This window comes from Balaenoptera ricei, chromosome 14 (genome assembly GCF_028023285.1).
Source record: "Balaenoptera ricei isolate mBalRic1 chromosome 14, mBalRic1.hap2, whole genome shotgun sequence".
NCBI classification, from domain to species: Eukaryota; Metazoa; Chordata; class Mammalia; order Artiodactyla; family Balaenopteridae; genus Balaenoptera; species Balaenoptera ricei.
This window is the reverse complement of record NC_082652.1, coordinates 10,503,875-10,523,706: the sequence shown is the minus strand read 5'-3', so window position 1 is coordinate 10,523,706 and position 19,832 is coordinate 10,503,875. Positions and strand designations below refer to the sequence as shown.

Sequence of the window (19,832 nt, the reverse complement as noted above, 5' to 3'; positions counted from 1 at the left end):
ATTCTTGGTGGGAGCTGGACTCCTCTCCCTCCACAGGACCAGAAGAGACCAGAGCTCCGTGAGCTCCCCGATATCCTTCCTGAACATTCCCTTTTTGCTTAAATTAACCAAAGTCTGTTTCTGTTGTTTGCATCCACGCACCCTGCTGCATAAAAGTGTCGTTACCCCCATCTTACAGATGGGACTCTGAGACTCAGAGAGAGTACAAGACTTGATTTAAAAAATTTTAAAAGCTCTAGAGAGACAAAGCAGAGTTCCAGAAAGGCACTGGGGAGGCGTAATGCGGTCAACACAAGCGTAGCTTTGTAGTCTGATTGACTTGGAGGTGAACGCCCACTTTGTCATTCACAGCCAAGGGATCTCCGGCAAGTCACTTAACCTCTCTGTCTCCGTGTCTTCCTCCAAAAACTGCAGACAGTGATGCCAGTAACATGGGATTCTTGAGAGCATTAAAAGAAAGCATGTGTGTACTGCTCTCAACCCAGTGTCCGGCACATAGAAAGCACTCAACCTATGGGAGCTAACGCATCTGTTATTACTTGTGTTCATTATCCCCTTTCTATCGTATTATGTTGTAAGTGGGGTTTCTCTTTATCTGACCATCTAGTAGGATTCTGTCTGCTTTATTTTGTCATCGTCCCACCCCTAGAGCCATGGCGGTAGGAAAGTGGAAGGTGGGGTGAGTAATAGTGCCGCCAGGGTGTCCGTGACTGGGGGTAGGGGTGGGGTGACTTCTGAAACCAGCCACATCCACCCCGGTTCTCCCCGTGTCTCAGGAGGACCCTGGCACAGACCAGTGGAGGCGCAGCCTGTGCTCACTGATCACACTAATGACGGCAGATTTCCGCCCCTTCGCCACTTGATCACCAGCTGCCCCGGAGTTTTATCACCGGCTCCCAGGGCAGAGCGGGCCACCCCCTTTTTGTCTTACTCCGTGTCACCCAGAACAGAGCCAATTAAAGAACTCATTCATTTCTCCACCCTCCACCCCTTTAATTACGAACAGTGCTGAGAGTTGAATAACACAGAACAAAAGACGGATTTATTTACCCCAGGACATAAACAAGATTATCAGAAACCGGCATTCAGAAGCCCTGAGCCCCTGGGAGAATTTTAATTTGCTGACCCCTACAGGAATCTTAGGCCTTTCCACATAATTATAAAACCCCAAGAGTTTTGCCTGCTTGAGTGATTTGTTGGCACACGTACACCACCCTGGCTCCTTGCTCTCATTGGCCAATTATGAGCATCTCTGCTGGGGATGTAAACCAGGCTCTTTTGAGACAACACAGGAAGACTGAAAGAAATTCTCTTTTCCTGGTGAAATGTTCTTACTGCAGGCCACCAGGAGTGACTGAGGTACGTCAACAGGAGCAGGGAGAGGGCGAAATTACATCGGTTAGCATGTGTTTGGTTACAAATCATTTAACCTCACATCAAAATGGCCTTAAGCCCAAAAGGGAATCTATTGGCTCCTGGAACTCAAACATCGACCAGGGAAGCAATCTTCAGGCACAGCTCAATGTGGGGGCTTTAAACATGTCATCAGGCTCAGTCTCCCTCTGTATCTCCCACCTGTCTTTCTCTGTGTTGGCGTCTCTCTCATGGGAAAGATGGTCCCTGTTGCTCCCAAGCTCCCAACGTAGCAGCTCCTAGAAGAGAGTCTCACAGGGTCACCTGAACCGGTCACTGTGCCACTGGAGGATGAAATATACCCATTGGCCAGACCTGGGTCACATGCCCAATCCTGTGTCTGGAGTGTGAGGCCAATCCTATCTGAACCATATGGACTGAGGGTGTCGGAGTGGTGAGTACTCCCCACCTTCCCCCCCAAGACTGGGATGCCGTACCCAGAAGAAGGGAGATGGGTGCTGGGCAGATAAAAACAGTGGACATCCATCAGAGTGCTCCTCTGGGGTTAGGGTCGCAGAGCACACCACGGTCTTCCTGGGGCAACTTGAAAGTGGTCACTTTAGTGTCCGTTATGGGTTGTTGAATTGTGTCTAGGAAAAAAAGGTACAATGACAATATTAAAAAGCTCCCAGATTCTGAGGACCTACCGTGTAGCAATCTCCCTGCTCCGTAGTTCTCCTACATCGTTGCCATTCCTGTCCTCAACCCATATCAGTATCCCCACTTTACAGATGTGAAAACAGAGGTTTTGGAGGGATTCAGCACCTGGTCAAGGTGACATGGCTAATGAGTCAAAGCTATGGTTCAAACCCGTGTCGCCTGTCAGAACCCCAAACCCAGACTTCTTCCCTTAAAACAAAAGGCTGCTAGAACAGACTTCAGAATATCTCCAATTCAACTCCAAACTTTATCACAGGGATAAGTGGCCCCTCCCCCGCTGACTTCCAGTCAAGAATATTGTGGCCCTGTTGATCTTAAGGCATCGAAGTCTCTGGTAATACTTTTACTTTTAATCTGGTAGTATTAAAAGTAGTGCAAATAGTAATAACAACAGCAGCCATCATTTGCTGAGGATGTGCTACGTGCCAGGCACCTTTTTAAGTGTTTGTCATGTCATCTTCACAGCCGCTCTTTAAAGCAGGAACTGGGACCGTCCCCATTTCATAGGGGCAGAAACTGCACCGGTGTGGGCAAGATTTGCATTTGAATCCATGTTCAACCAATTCCAATGCCTCTTCTCTTTCCATGGGAGTTAAATGAATCGGCTTTCTCCCTGGCAACTTGTTCCTCCTTTCTGTGGATTCAGACGTTCTAAGCCTTTAAATTAGTGCCGGTTCTGGGGAGTTTGTGTGAGTTCTTGTTTGAGCAGCTGTCTGTAGGTGATGAAGTGCTGCACGTCAACATGTAAAGATGTGCCTGGAGGATGGAAGGTGCTAAGACCTCACTTGCCCTTGCGTGGAGGGGAGGCACGACAGAGGACTGGCCTGGCCACAGATGCCCTGCAAACTCAGGGTGTGCCCATGATGGGCAGCTGGGCCCCGATGTACGAAGCGTGATGGTGAATCGTTTGTGTCAGCTTGGCTGGGCCGTGGGGTGCCCAGGTACTTAGGGAAACATTATTTCTGGGTGTGTCTGTGAGAGTGTTTCCAGATGAGATTAGCATTTGGACCAGTGAGTCAAGAGGATCCGCCTCCCCAGTGTGGGTGGGCCTCATCCTATCTGTTGGAGGCCTCAAGAGTAGATAAAGGCTGAGGAGAAAGAAGGAATCTCTTTATCCCTCTCTCTGTCTCTCCCTGAGTCTCTTGGAGCTGGGACATCAGTCTTCTGCCTTCAGACTTGGGCTCAGGCTGGAACTTAGAGCATTGGCTCTTCTGGACCTGAGGCCTTCAGGCTGGCTCTTCTGGGTATGTTCTACTCAGCCTCCATATCATGTGAGCCTATTCTTTATAATAAATCTCTGCACGTGTATATACATGTATATACACATACGGTCATCCCTCAGTATCCGCAGGGGATTGGTTCCAGGACCTGCCGTGGATACCAAAATATGCAGATGCTCAAGTCCCGTAGTCAGCCCTCTGTATCCATGGTTCCACGTCTGCAGATTCAGTCAACCACTGATTACATAGTACTGTATGTATTTATTGAAAACAATCTGCATATAAGCGGACCCGTGCAGCTCAAACCCATGTTGTTCAAGGGTCAACTGTATATATCCTATAGATTCTGTTTCTCTGGAGGACTCTAATACAGAGGACCACAGGGCATACATCATCTCCCTGATGACTCAGGCCAGATTCTTCCTAAAGGCAGTGGAAATTCTCACTGCCCATCACCCTGGAATGAGGTCAGACAGTGAGGATGCGGAGAGGGGGGGCTTAAGCTGGGCGGCAGGTGTGAACCCCAAGGCAGGCAATGCCCTGAGCACCGGGTGCACTGACACAGTGTGGGGGGCGCAGTCCGTAAGCGTCCAGGGAGCTGGGTCTCTGGTCTCGGAGCACGTTCCCTCCAGTCGCGGTTAGAAGCCGACACTTCACTTCCGCTCCCCTCCCTCCGCCCTGGCACGCTCAGTCAAGTCAGCATAAAAGCTGCAGCCTGTTCTTCGCTGCCACTGTGGGCAGCAAGGTCTGTCCCGTGCTTGAGGGGAGGTGAGCAGGGCAGAGCGGCAGCTGGAGGCTGAAGGAGGGGAGCTGAAGGAAAGGAGCAGCTCCTCGTGGGAAATGTGAGGCAGTGGTCCAGAGAACCGCGGCTGGCTGCGGTGACAAGCAAGATGAATTTGTGTGACGTGCGTGCGTTCCCCAGTGCGGGAAGCCTGGCTTTACAGAGGAAAAGAAAAAGAGGAAGAGAAACACACACACACACACACACACACACACGCACACACAGAAAGAAAGAAAGGAAGAAAGGGAAAGGGGGAGGGGGAGAATCTTCTAGAAATTGAGTGGGATGGAAGCTTGAGCCTCATAATGAAGATCTGAAAAGGAAATACAGCACCACAGACTGGTAAAATCTGGGGCCTACTCGTGAATGAATGAATTTTTTAAAAATGTGTGCCCAGGTGCTGGACTGAACCCTTTCCATGGCTCATTTAATTCACTCCTCAAAATAGCACCAAGGTCAGTATGATTATCTTACTTTATAGATGATGATATTGAGACCCAGAGAGGTTTACTAAATTACTCAGGGTCACACAGCTAGGAGCTAGTACAGTCAAGAACTGAATCTAATTCTGTCAGACTCCAAATCAGGGACTCTTAACGGCTACACTCAAGATTCTTAACATGTGATCTGCAGAACAACATACCGGAAAGATCTCTGTTTAAAAGGGGGAGGGAGAGGGAAGGAGGGCAGGAGATTTGACCAAATAAAATTGGAAAATGTAACTTATGATCACCCACTTGGAAAGTCACACAGTGCAGCAGCAGGTTGAGAGGCTGCAAGGGGCTGTTCTGGTTAGCTACTGCTGTGTAACAAACCGGTATGTGATAGTTAATTTATGTGTCAACTTGGCTAGACCATGATACCCAGGTATTCGGTCAAACACTAGTCTAGGTGATGCTGTGAAGGTATTTTTTTAGATGAGATTAATGTTTATATCAGTAGACTTGCAGTGAAGCAGATTACCCTCTATAATGTGGGTGGGCCTCATCTAATCAGTTGAAGGCCTCAAGAGAAAAAAAGGCTGATGTCCCCTGAGAAAGAGGGAGTTCTGCCTACAGCTGCCTTTGGACTTGAGGGAGAGAGATAGAGGTGGAATTGGTTTTGTTTCTCTGGAGGATGCTGATAATACATAGCCTAAACTTAGTGGCTTAAAGCAAGAAACGTTTTTTATGTTCACTGATTCTATGGCTCAGAATCCAGACAGGGCACAGCCAGAACTACTTGTCCTTCTTCCACGAGGGCTGGGACTTTACCTCAAAAGCCTCTACCGGCTGGGACTAGAGCAGCTGGGGCTGGAGTGTGCAGTTCCCAGATAGCTTTTTCACTTACCTGCCTGGCATCTCAACAGGTTAACTTTTGGACTGGACTCAGCTGGGAATGCTGGCCAGAGACTATCCACGTGCTTCTCAGAGGGCCGGCCTCAGGGTATTCAAACTCCTTAGGTACAGCCCAGTCTTCCAGCACATGAGGTGGAAGTGGCATGGTCTTTTATGGTCCACCCTCAGAAGTCACATAGCATTTCCACCACACTCTGTCTCGGATTCTGGGGGAGAGAATAGAGGCCCCATGTCTCAATGGGAGGAGTATGAGAGATTTTTCTGTGAGGCTGTGAAATCACCATAGAGGCCCTAAAGTAATCTGTTTAAATTTGCTAAACTCAGCTTTTCTCAAGATTCCACTTAGCCGTTGTTATGGGTTGAACTGTGTCCGCGCCCCCCTCCGCCGCTACAAAATTCAGATGTTGAAATCTTAACCCCCAGTATCTCAGAATGTGACCTCATTTGAAAACAGGGTCGTAGCAGATGTAATTAAAGATGAGGTCATACTGGGTGGGCCCTAATCCAATGTAATTGTGTCCCTATAAAAAGGTGAATTTGGGGCACAGACACAGACACGCACATGGAGAGAATGCCGTGAGAAGATAAAGACAGAGGTCGGGGTTATACATTTACAAGCCAGGGAACATTAAGGATTGCCCGAAAACCACCAGATGCTAGGATAGAGAGGCCTGGAACAGATTCTCATAGGCTTCAGAAGGAATTAACCCTGCTGACACCTTGATCTTGGACTTCTAGCCTCCAGAACTGTAAAACAAGAAATTTCTGCTGTTGAAAGCCCCCAGTTCATGGTACTTTGTTACAGCAATAAAGTAATACAGGTATAAACTCCATTCATTCATTCACTGTCTCATGCAGCCAAATTCAAAGCCCTTCACAGCATGGCCCCTGCTGATAGCCACTCCCTTCCCTCCCCTTCCCTTTCATTCCCTGAAAAGAAAAATTTTGTGAAGATTGAGTAAAATAATATATGCAAAATACCTGGTAATAGGAAGTACGTTATAAATATCTATCCCCTTTCTTTAGCCATTTATCTTCTCTTGGTCATTCCTGCTTATTCCACTGACCCTGCCCAGTTGGTTTGCTTTTCTTGTCGGGCCCTGCATCTTTTTATTTATTTATTATTATTATTTTTAAATTTGGCTGTGCCGGTTCTTAGATGCGGTACGTGGGATCTTTAGTTGCAGCATGTGGGATCTAATTCCCTGACCAGGGATTGAACCCGGGCCCCCTGCATTGGGAGCGTGGAGTCTTAGCCACTGGACCACCAGGGAAGTCCCGGGCCCTGCATCTTAAGCCTCGTTTTCAGACACCTGGGTTCCCAGTCTCCTAAAGAGGTTGGAGCCTGACTCCTCCATTCCCATAGAAGCTCTTCCTTCCAAGTCCATGCAGAGCCCCCAAGCAGCCCCAAGGTCAAGCGAGGGGCTCATAAGGGTAAGAGCTGCCAGGGGAACAAGGCTTTGGGACATTTCTAGTTTTGATGTAAGCAGCATATAAGAGGGAATTCTGCTTGAGTCATGTGGAGACAACATTGCTGAGCCATGGCAGGAGACTGTGCTCAGTCTAGGCTCGAATAAAAATTAGCTGTGTGACTTTGGGCAGGTCTCAGAACCTCTCTGGGCCTCAGTTTTCCCATTTATGCAATCCACATCTCCTCAGGGATCCTCTTTCCTTTAAAAGCTAGATAAGATTGGTATGGATACCCTTTGTACAAATTGTAGAAAAATGTCATGCCCTCCCCAAGATTTCTGTGAAATACCAGGAATACTTTCCGTTTGTTCTTAGTTTTATTTAGGGCTCATCTTGATGTGCTGCTCAGGGAGTCCATTTCTACACTGGGGCAAACAGATGCGGAATTCAGCTCCTTACTCTCCACTAAGCAAACTGCTCACGTGAGGCACTGTGTCAATGAGCATGTATTCAATATATTATGTTTGCTTCCCACCATTGATTCTCCCACTGTGAACCCAATTTTCTGGAAACCACTCCTCACCCAACTCAAACCAAGAGGGTTTGAATGTGACACCATCTCTGGATCCAAGGGTGAGCATGTGATCCAACCCTGGCCACTCAGAGCATTCCATCCCTCTGGCCACAATGATTGGTTCAAATATGGTCCCAGTCCGTCCAATAAGAATTAGCCCTGGGTCTTTTTAGAGAAAACTATTGGGAGTCAATACCTGAGAGTGAACCAAGAGAAAAAGAAAAGATATAAAAAGATACCAAATGTCAGTGACATGACTTAAGTGACATGACTTAAGGCCCTGAATCCAGCCATGCCTGGTGTATTCAATTTCATAAGCGAATAAACACTCCTAGCTTATTTTTTTCTTAATCCAATTTGAGTTGTATTTCTATCACTTGGTGGAAAGAGACCCAAGTAATATTAAGCCTTACTGAACACTTGAGAGAGTAGGTGAGTTTACAGCACAGCAGTGCAAATAACAGGAATTCGGTATTTGATATTCTTGTTTCTAAAAGTCCTCTGTTTTTTTAAACTCAGGTTCTACCCTCTCTGTCATGTGGCTCAACATTCTCCATCCCAAATGTGTTTATTCCTTGCAGAAGGTGGTTCAGCTACTCCTTCTACAGCAGCCTCCCCTCTACAAGCAGTTACAAAGGTATTTCTGTAAACAAAGAAAATTTCCCGAGGGAAGTTCTTGTACCAGCTTTGAGAAAATAAAAATTTCACTCCTCTGCATATAAAAAGAAGAGGCTGGACAAGATCTCCTCTGTGATTCCACACAACTTATAAACTCTGGAGTTCAAAATACAAAAAAGCCGTTGAAATTGTGACTAGGAGAATGCTTTTCAAAATGCAACTCACAACCCATTAGTGGGTCTTGAAATCAATTTACTAGGCCATAACAAGCATTTTTTAAAAATGAAAGAGAATAAAATGGAAAATAACACGAGTACGTCATACATAATAGTGGTGAGTAGTGGTTCATGAAACTTTTATCTCAATTATATATGTACTGTACATACACTGTACTGGATCACAGTTTAAAATGTATTTCTCATTGTGGTACCGAAAGTATGTAAGCTAATGGTGTAACTCAGTACTCACTGACAGGGAAAGATGTCAGTAAGATTTTTTAAAATTAGTATATTTAATGTGGTCTGATTTTTGTCAAAAAAGAAGGGATAAGATATAGGTGTAGATATAGATGTATCTGGGAAAAATATGGAATTGTATATACCAAAAGACTAAATAATAATCCCTGGGTAAGGGGACTATGGTAGTTTTTTTCCACATGTATACTCTTTTTTATCTTATGAACAAAATTAATTCTCATTTTTTCCCTTTATATCCATGGAGGGACCTAGAGAATATTATACTTAGTTAAGTACGTCAGACAAAGACAAATGCTACATAATGTCACTTATATGTGGATCTAAAAATAATACAAATGAATCTATATATAAAACGTGTATACTTTTTAACATCTAATTATAAACATACCTTTGTTACTTCTACAGTCAAAAATTTCTTAAAGCCTATTTTTATTTTGAAAGGTAAGTACACTTCTAAAACCCTTCTAAAAAGAATATCTGGAAGAAATATACCAAATAATAGCAGCACTTTTATTTTTGGTTAATTCTTTGTGTTTTGTAGTTTTCCCACAACCAACAAGTGTTATTGTAAAGGTAAGAGGGAAAAGGTTTGTTTTAATTCCATGATTGTTCAGTGGGAGAAAGAAGTTTGCAAACAAAATTCAGAAAACCAGAAAACATAGTTAGGGGCAGGGCAGAGTGGGGATGGCTTGGGGTTGGCAGATATGCAAATCCTTTGAATGGATTTTCCACTTCAGTGAGTTCCTTTTTTTCTTTTAGCTACTGTCTGATAAAGGTATACGTTAGAATACAGCTATTATATATTCCAAATGTCATATTCCTCAACACCTGTTTGAAAGAGCATATTTTATTGAGAAAGAAGTGTCACTGAAGCTAAGAGAAAGACAGTTTCTACCAAAGTGCCAGAAGTCGGGAGGCTGCAAGACAAGAAACAGTTGTGTACTTCTGAGGCTGTCCTTGAGCAGAACACAGACAGCAGCAGAGGACAAAGCCAGAGAGAGAAGGCAGAGAAAGTCTCTTCAAGGAAGATGTTGTCAGGAAATTGAAAACTGGGCCACCCCATCCAGACTGTCTAAACAGCGATGCCTGGAAGAAGGTAAGAGCAGGAAAATTACCTCCCAAATGGTTAGATGAATTGTGAGTTCAAAATTATAAGTTATGAAAAGAAATTATAGGGAAAACATGGGGAGAGGCGTAAGAGAGGAAGGAGGGAAAGAGATAGAGGAAACAATAGTAGTAAACTAAATTCTTAGCTGTCACTTTTCAGAAAAGCAGGGGGGAAATGCAGCATGGGGGAAGAGATGCATTTGGGGTCAGATAAACAAAAATATGGACATTTCAACTTCATCTTGGTAATGATCAATCTAGCAGCCTCGTCTAGCATGCCAAGCCCCCGAGGAAGAAACTGTTGTGCCCAAGCTTTGCCTGGAATAGGAAGCCATTTGTTCTTCCCTCTTCTTTTCAGAGGATTACACTTTTCTCTGCTTCTGTGTGCATGGTGGGGAAGGGAACTGACTTTTACTTTTATTTGTGCATTTGTAAAGTAATGCTTGTGCATGGGGTAGGAAAAATTCAAACAGTGAAAAACCCTATCTAGTGTAAAGTAAGTTATGCTTTACACTAGACATCTTCTGCTTACCCCTCCAGATCCACTTCTATGGCACCAACAGGCTCTCATGCCCTCTGGCTTCTAGGTGGGTTGAGCCCATGGGCGGCACTGGCAGGAGATCAGAGGAAAGTAGCAGCATGTGTTTAGGACACCCTTCCTGCAAGGTTGCCTCAGACTGCTTGTATCCCTCAACTACAGGTCATTGCTCCTCTCAGGGAAGCCTTCCCAATCTGATCTCTCTCCTTCAAGGAGCTGGTAACCATTCCTTCCCCTTGTCCCTTAGAAATGGCCACAGTTTCATTGATCCTAGCTCTCGGTTACTGCACTATCTCCTATGTTCCATTACACCTACACCTGTGTAAATGGTCCCTTTGTAAATAAACTGTCTTCATATTGCCTTGAGTCTGCCATATGTGTCCTGCTGGGCTCTGACTCACACACCCTCCCACACCTAATCCCTCCCACATGCTATTGTTCCCCCACTTCAAGGTGACCACTGGTACAATTTCTTGTGTATCATTCCAATCTCTCTCTCTCTCTAATAAAAAGTTAACATATGATATACTCGTTTCCCTCCCCTTAAAAAAAAACAAACAAACTTAATACAACTTGAAGCTTGTGAATAATGTTTTCTATTTGCACAACTTCTGCCCAATCCATTTTCCACTCTTTTCCACAGTGCTCTGTCCTTCTGGAAGCTGACCTATATGAATTGCACCAGTGGGCCCCTTGTCCTGTAGCATCTAGTTGGGTCTTGCCAGCTGGGGGCCCATCTGTAGATTGGAGGCACCTACCACAGATACGAAGGCAGGAGGAATGTGACCTTTGGGTAGTTATCCTTTCTGCTCCCTCTATGCCAGGTTGCTATGGTTGGTTGCTTCCCTCTTCAGAAGGCTACAGCTTTGTTGTTGGACAGCCGTCTTCTACAGGTTCTTCCCATTCTGCTAACTGCTCCCCCCCTTTGTCCCTTCAGGTCTAGCGTTGATAGCAGCTCCCCCCTGTTGCCAGCTTTGAATTACTGCACAGTCCCCTGTTGGTTTCTGCTAACTTTGCTACACCTTTGGCAGTAACCCCTTAATTAAACTCTCCTCTATTATCCCCCTTTGACTATGTCACCTCTGTCTTCCTGGGACCCTAACATCTGGATCATCTCATAGAAATACATATAGCATGACCTCATTTTTCTTTTTTTACCAACTGATTAATATTCCATTGTAAGAATGTAACATATTTTATTTAACCAATTCCCTATTAATAGATATTTGAGTTGAAACTAACATTTATTTACAACCTACTATGTGCCTGGAATATTTTTACATAAAATATCTCATGTGGTCCTCATATCCACCCTATAAGTATTACCATTACTTATGAGTAGAGGAAACTGGGGTTTGTAGAGGTGATGATAGGACTCCAGGTGACATAGATAGTAAATGTAGACCCAGGATTTGAAACTAGCTCTGACTCCCGAAGCCCATAGCATATTGGATGCTGGTGTGACTCTTAAGATCTGCCTTCAATAACAAGTGTTGAAGGGACTTCCATGGTGGTCAAGTGGTTAAGACTCCATGCTTCCAATGTAGGGGGTGCCGGTTCAATCTCTGGCCGGGGAACTAAGATCCCACATGCTGCATGGCACGGGCAAAAAAAAACAACACACAAGTGTTGAAAATTTGTTTTATTGTTGAAGTTTTAATGTATTTTAAAATAAACTTATTTATTGAAGTATAGCATACATACAGAAAAATACACAATTCATAATGTACAGCATTTAATGTTCACAAAGTGAACATAATCAGAGAATCACCACCCTGATCAACAGGTAGAATATTATCAACAGCATAGAGCCTCCCTGGGTCCCACTCCCGGTCACCATTCCCAGCTCCTCTCCAGAGATAATCTCTATTCTCTTTTGTCTGATATGATGTTAAATCTATCCGTTGAGTCCTTAACTTCAACTATTGCACTATACAGTCATATACTTTTTGGCTAAGATGGAGTAACAGGAGTCGAATGCACCCTTCTGCCTGAAAACACTAAAAAAGTCAGACAATAAATATAAAACAACGGTTTTTAAGACTTTAGACATCAGGCGATAAAGGATAGTAACCTCTGAGAGACCGGAAACGAAAAACAAGGTGAGTCCTGTAATTGCCTGGGTTTGCTGACTGGAGAGGGTTTCCAGAGTGCAGCACAGGGAAACAGAATGGCAGTCACTACATGGAGGAGATAAAGCTGGGAGTCCAGGGAGGCTGAGGCTGTATTCAGGGGAAAATGGGATTATTGCCCAGGCACAGGTGATAAGCTCGTTCCTGTGACCCTAACAAGAGTCCTGTGAGCAGAGTAGGGCAGGACCGTTCCCCGCTGGAAGTGTGCGTTCTGGACAGGCAAAAGTGGCAAATGTCTACTACATGAGGTCTTGGTTATGTGTCTTGGCACCAGGCCCTCATAATGAGGTGTGGATGATCAGCTAACGTTGATCTCAAGTCTCTGCAATCAACAAGACATCATCCTATTCGCATGAAACTACCCGATTGTACATCCAGGACAGAAACGGACTGTTCCCTGTCCAAGGATAAGGAATTGGTTGGACAAACTTTTGGACAGCCACAGGCTGGAGCTCTATTTTAGCAAGCACTCATTTAAAAAAAACATGTTTTAAAAAACACATCTATAGAAATGGGAGGATGTTTACATTTTCTTATGTTTGAAAAGGCAGCTTACAAACAGGAGGTATGGCAGGGGTTCCTACCCTACCTATGTGTTAGAATCACCTGGGAACTTTATTTTTATTTAACTGAAAATTCAGTGATGCCTAATATTTAATTGTAAGTCACTGAGTCTGCACAGCTGTGCAGTCTTCTTCTACCATTTGAAACCTTTAGTAAAAGGCTACTATACACAGGTTTAGGAAAGTAGCATTTTGAGGGTATAAATAAACTGGGGCCAACAGGAAAATGAAGCTGAAGCAAAATGGGTGGTGTATTTGTTTCCCGGAGCTGCTGTAACAAATTACCATGAAATGGGTGGATTAAAACAACAGAAATTTATTCTCTCACAGTTCTGGAACTAGAAGTCCAAAATCAAGACATTGGCAAAGACGTGCTCCCACTGAAGGCTGGAGGGGAAGGTCTTTCCTTGCCTCTCTGGATATGGCTGGCAGTCCGCAGCCTTCCTTGGCTTGTAGACACGTCACCCCATTCTCTGCCTCTGTTGTCACCTGGCCGCCTGTTACTGAGTCCAAGCTTGTTCTGCTCAGCACACAACAGGCCAATAAGTTGGGAGATGAGGTGTTGGGGCAAGGAATCCTGACTTTATTTGGAAAGCTGGGGGTCTGAGAAGATGTTGGACTAATGTCCTAGAGAACCTTCTTTCCAGGCTCTGGATGCTAGTTTCTTTTATAGGACAAAGAGGGGGGAGGTGAGAAGGTAGAGTAAAAAGGCCATAAATTGTTGCAAATATCTCCTGGTTTCTGCCAGACTCAGGAGGGGATGTGTTAATTTCTTCATCCCTGCAGCCATTCACAGGTGGGCTGGGTCAGGTTGTTTCCTGTGAGCTGAACAAAGATATTTTAGTTTTACATTGAGGCATGGGGGCAGGGTTCTCTGAGATGGGCCATTATGTTACTTTAAGGCAACATCCCTTTAGTGATTAACTTGTAGCAAGAGCACTAGAATACAAAGGTTAAAGTAAAAGAAACAGATCTAATATGGAGTCAGATTTGTTATTCCCTATTACATTTCTCCTTGTGTGTCTTCTGTCTCTATGTCCAAACATTACTCTTCTTGTAAGAAAGGATTAGGGCCCATCCTAATCCAGTATGACCTCTTTGTAACTTGATTATTTCTGCAAAGACTCTTATTCCAAATAAGGTCACATTCACAGGCTCCCAGGGTTTAGGACTTGAATATATCTCATGGGTGTGGGGGACACCCAGTTCTACCCATACAGGTAGGAAGCAGGATGGAGTGCGTGCTGAACAGGAAATGGGAGCTACTTGGAAATCTTGGGACTACCTGGCAGGGGAGTGTTTTCCTACCTGGGATGGGGGTGGGTGGGTGTTGGAGATGTCCTTTTTTTTTGGTGTTTTTTTTTTCTTATAATTATTATTGAAGTGTAGTCGATATACAATGTTAAGTTAATTTCAGGTGTACAGCAAAGTGATTCATATATATGTGTGTATGTATATATACACATATATATACATATTCTTTTTCAGATTCTTTTCCCATGTAGGTTATTACAAAATATTGAGTATAGTTCCTTATGCTATACAGTAGGTCTTTGTTGTTTATCTATTTTATATATAGTAGTGTGTATATGCTACTCCCAAATTCCTGATTTATCTCTCTCCCTGTGCCCATGGAGATATCTTATGTGGATGTTAAAGGAAAGGTTTCCCCCAGAAGGCTAGAGAAATTAAAACCTTCCAGGTGGCTTGGAAATCCCTTGTTTTGGCGGGCCTTGCAGAGATAACCCTAGGTTGTCCTGCTGTGTGAACACACACACACACCTTGAAGCATGAAGCCACTGTGGCAGAGTGCTGAAATAGGCTGCTGAATTTGGAATCATAAAACCTGGATTCTCAGGCAACCTACACCGCTAACAAAGTACTAGATGCCAAGAGCTTCAATTTCTATCTTGGTAAAACGGGATTCATAACCCCCTTATTCCAATCTGTCCTGCAGCCCAGCAGGTGGTGCGCTGAAGAGTGTAGGAATGAAAAGCTTTATCTATGGAGGTAGCTTCCGCCACATCCTAGATCTCCAGTGGGGGAAATTCACGAAGAATATTCCTACAAACCATACCACGTCCCCTGCTGCTGGGTCTGGTGGACCAAAGTAAAGAGACAGGGGAGGAAAGAGAGGTTAACATTGCATTTTCTTCTCTTTGTTTACAAAGATTCAAATTCACCACCCTCCCCCTGGGGTGTAATTTGGAGAATAGGGTAGGGATGGGGTTGGTCCATAGAGCCCCCAAGGGGCCATGTGGCAGGCAGTCATCCTTCTTTAACCTAATGAAGTACAGGAATCAGGGATGTAGTGCAAATACATGTTATCCAGCAATATTTCATCCTGGCAGCAATTCATGAATAGATTGCCAGCTACCAGGTGTCACAGGAGCCCCAAGTTTTACTTTTGCCCTGGGCCCCATAATTTGTAAATCCAGTGCTGACATTTCAGTAAAAATACTCAGAAGGAGTCCTCTGGGTGCTAGATGCAACACAGACAAGTATATTAAAGATATTCAGAAAATGATGATTTTTCGAATAGGTTTTTAATGTCAGATGTATGTAGTACTGACTGAAATTCAAGTGTTTAGCAGATTTGGAGATTTCACTTTGGCTACCCCAGCTGGCGTCCGACACATTCCAAAATTTTTCTTCTACTTGATACATCTATTTTTAATCCCTTCAGATGCCTTTCTTTTTGGTGAATTGGGAGGAGAGAACACCCGTCGCTTCACGTCTTTCAGTTACTATTTTGCATAAATCAACCAGGGATTAAGATTTAGACAATCACTTCATATCTGAATTGTCAGATATTTCACTGTTGGGGGATATATTTGCATATCTGAAAACACATTGGCCTCTCCGTGTTTAAGGGATGCAGAGAATATCCAGAAACTCCTAGAGATGTATCCATGAGAGCAGAGGTAAGAAGGCGATTATGGGGCAAGAGGACCCAAGAAGGTAGCAAGTCCAGGTCATGAGATGAGGAAGAGAGAAGATTTCCAGACCTGACTTAGTCTGACCTCCTGGTTATCCCAGTCAACACTGACCTAGCTTGGGTTCCCCAGAAGCAGACCTCGGAACAAGAATTTGGATATATTTGGGAGGCCATCCAGGCAGTACCAGAAGGGGAGTGGGAAAGCGAAACAGGAAAAGGGGAGAAGCTAATGCTGGGTGCTTGGTGAACAGGCAACTGCCACAGGCAATGGGGCTGCCCCAAGGCAGTCCTGAAGGGGACCTCTGGGGGACTATAGAACATGCTCCAGAGATGTCCTACCTTAGGGGCCAGGAGGCAAGGTATTAACAAACTCCCATTAGACGTTATTTTTATGTCTACTCATGTGGGTGTTAACTTCTTGCATAAAAAGGTCGCTCAGCTCAAAGAAAACAGGCCTGGAGCCCTGTGGTTCTCAAACTGTGCACCGAGGCACCCAGGGTGCCACAGAAAATTCACAGGAGGAGATAGGAAGATTTTACAGTTTTGAGGGAAACACAGCAACATCTATCCAACACTGTGTGAGCTTTTAGTTTGAGGCAGCTCAGTGTTATAGGTTGATTTGTGTCTCCCCACAAATTCACATGTTGAAGTCTTAACCCCCAGGACCTTAGAATGTGACCTTATTGGGTTGAATACCTCTAGTGCTGGGGAGCTCATTCTCTCTCTATGGAACATACCCATTCACGAACCGAAAAGGGAACTACTGATAGCATGCCTTGAGCCCTTGCTGGATACTAGGCTCTATACATTCATCATTTCACTTAGTCCTCCCAACTGTACAAAGTGGGCATCACCATTACTATTTATATATAGTACATGATGAAATTGAGGCTTGCAGAGGTGAAATGACTTGACCAAGATCTCATTACCAGTAAATGACACAGCCAGGATTTGAACACAGGTCTTTTCTATTCCAGAGCCCTTTCTATTTCCAGTTCTTGCATGGCTCTGACAGGTGGGTGTTAATAACAAAAGAAATAAGAGCTAACATTAATTGTGCACTTCCTTTTTGCTAGGCATTGTTCTTCACATGACTTACCCATTTGGTTTCATCATAGACCTATGAGACGATCATTGAGGCTGCTCCGTGGCCAAGCCAGCCAGACTCCAGGACTCATGCCTTTCAAAACAGTGTTCTGCCGTGTATTTCCTCATATCGAGCCGAAACCTTCTTCCTATTCTTTGGGCTCAGACAAAACTAATTGAGCTCTTCTTTGCCAAGCCTGTCCCTCAAAGCCGTATGAAGACAGCCCTTTGTTCTGCTCGGGGCTGAACATTTCTCATTCTATCTTGTTTTCCTCATCCCCTCTCATCCCCAGCCCCATCTTCTGAACACAATTCAGTTTACCTGCATCCTTCTGAAAGTGCTTGCTGATGGCTTAATGCTGCCCACAAAGGAAGCAGGAAGACCAAAACTTCCTCCTGTAAAAAGAAAGGTCAGACTCAGTCTTCGGACAATGGCAGGAAAATAACGACTTCTAAGCATCAGCATCTGGAGCTGTGTGGCTGGGCATTTTGTACTCTCTGGAGGGTCATCTTGCAGCAAGGCCTTCTAAAGAGAAGGTGAGGTCATCGTGCGGCTGTGGTGACATCATAATCCTCAGCAGCTCAAGGGTTAGAAATAAAAGAAGAGTCAGATTGAACCAGTGTGAAATAATGCCAAGGATAAAGCGTGTAAATCAGAACATGTGCAATCAATCTGCAAGCTGGAACCTTCCCCGTAGGGCTACTGGAAGGATTAAATGAGTTAATGTAAAGCGCTCAGTAGAGCACCTGGCACAGAGCGTGTGATCAATAAATATTAGTATTAATATCTGCTGTGAAATGAACACTGCACTGCAAAAATGACTAATTCTTCCTGGGAATGTGGTGTCAGGACCTAATAATAATAGTTGCCACTTAACTAGGACTCCTCATGTGCTCAGCCTTTACATAATGATCTGTTTTAATCCTTGACACCTGTGGTAAAGTTGTTTTTCCCCATTTGAAAGAAATGGAAGCCAAGCTTCAGCCACATTAGGCATCTTATCCAGGGTCATGAGGCTAAGTGATTAAGAGGTTGGATTTTAGACTCAAACAGGTCTGGCTTTGAATTCCAGTTCACACACTTTCTGTGTGACCTTAAAGATGTCAATCTCTCTGTGCCTCAGTTTCCTAGTCTGTAAAAGAGGGTAAGGAAATACCTACCTTAACGACATGCTGTGAGGACTGAGTTAATATATGTAAGACACTTAGCACAGTATCTAGCACATTCCAAGCACTTGTCATGCACACATAGACGTATGTATGTATACATTTATGTGTGTATGTATATGTGTGTGTATATGTGTGTGTGTATGAGGGATTTGAAGGATGAGTAGGTGTGTTTGTCACGTGGATAAAGGAGAGAAATCTCAGGTTAAAGTAATTGCGGGGCTAAAGGCCCACATTGATCTACCCACCCCAAGGCACAAGAAATCACTGGCGGGCTATGGCAGGACAGGGTAGTTAGGAAGGAAGGAGTCGCTTGTAGTTAGACGGAGACAAAGGGTCAAGGTCCTCAGGCCTGAGAGGAGAAACCAGAGTTTGGAGAACGTGGCTCTCTGGCCAGCCGCCCGCTCCCAGTCACGGACCCAACGGCTTGGGCGAGTTCGCGACCCCGCCCCCACCAATCCCAGCCAATGAGGAACCCCTCCACGGGGCGTGCCGTTGCCAGGCGACCGAGTGGGCCCCCGGCTTTGCACTTAGCCGCGGCTTTCGCTCCCTCTCCGCGGGCGCGCAGCCTCGGGGTGGATGTCTGCGGGCCCCTCCATGGGCCCCCCTCAGACTTTGTCAATGGAGTTTTATTTTTTTAGTTCATATTTTATTTTTGTTTCTAGAAGACAAAGGTATCCCCTTTCCAAACGGGGAAAAACTCATAAAAGTTTGTGACTGTCTAAAAAGTAAGTCCAGGCTTGCCTGGTTTCAACCTGCCGGGACTTCCTTATCCTGTTGGAGGGAAACCCAGAAGACTTGCTTTCCCATTCCTCCCCAGTCAGAAACCTGTCGGGAGTCTGTGTCTTTAGGACCTGCGAGTCGGGGAGAAATTGCTGGAGCCCCTGACACCAGTGACTGCTGAGGTAGAAGATTCTGGAAGAAACACACACACACACCTTCCCTGGGGAGCATAGGGAAGCCTGAAGGATTTCCAAGATGACCAAGGTACCAGCCACCAAGAAGCTACAGAGTTCCCCTGCCTCGGGGGCCCTCTGGCCCTTTTATGCCTCAGATCTTCTGACGCAGGTGAGTCTCCCTTCTCTCGTGAAGGCAGTCGTGTTTTCAAGACGAAAAATAGGAATTAGCCTCCAGACCAACAAGGGAAAGGGGGAAAGAAGAATCACGGTGTAATTAAATTGTCGGGAAACATCCCCGTTGCTATCAGTGGTTGGTTACTCGTGAAGACTGAAATCGCCAGCCAGAACAGGGAGCTGGGCCATCCTATTAGCCAGTAATTCCAAAATGATGGAATAAATCGGCAGTGACACTGTAGAACATCAGGAAAAAATTAAGATGAATTGTAGGTTTGCCATCGAAGAAATTATTTTCGGAGATCCGCTGGGCTCAGGGTACGTGCACACCCTCTCTCTTTGTGGAGAGACTACAGTGTCAGACTTCGGGGTTTGAAGCCTGACTTTGCGTCTCAGCAGCTATTGAGATTAGATAAATTGCTTAGCATCTCTGAGCCTTTATTCGCTCGTGTCTGCAAAACAAGAACAGGAACACCAACTAGGCAGAAACAGTGTGAGGACTAAGTAAGATACGGAAATTGTTCATGGCGATGCTAACACTTGATAATGTGTGTATGGGACAAGAAATACTGTTGTTGGTTTGAAAGACGAAGAAAAATCAGTATGTGTTTAGTGCCCGAGTCAAGTTGTTTCTGTTTTTAAATGATCACAACTGGGCAGGCCTGTTATGTCTTTGTTAAGCGTGTCTTTCTTATTGTATCTGCAAAACCCCATATCACCACTAATTGACCAAGGTAGC

The 19,832-nt window shown here is 44.8% G+C and overlaps 1 protein-coding gene across 1 annotated transcript in view; it reads left to right on the top strand.

Moving 5' to 3' along the window:
• Nucleotides 1-18,998: 18,998 nt before the first annotated feature.
• CCDC60 (coiled-coil domain containing 60) overlaps nucleotides 18,999-19,832 on the top strand; it is a 173,996-nt gene continuing 173,162 nt past the window's right edge. The window contains exon 1 of the mRNA XM_059895217.1: nucleotides 18,999-19,088. Within this exon, the coding sequence (XP_059751200.1) occupies nucleotides 18,999-19,088 (90 nt within the window). The remainder of the gene's footprint in view (nucleotides 19,089-19,832) is intronic.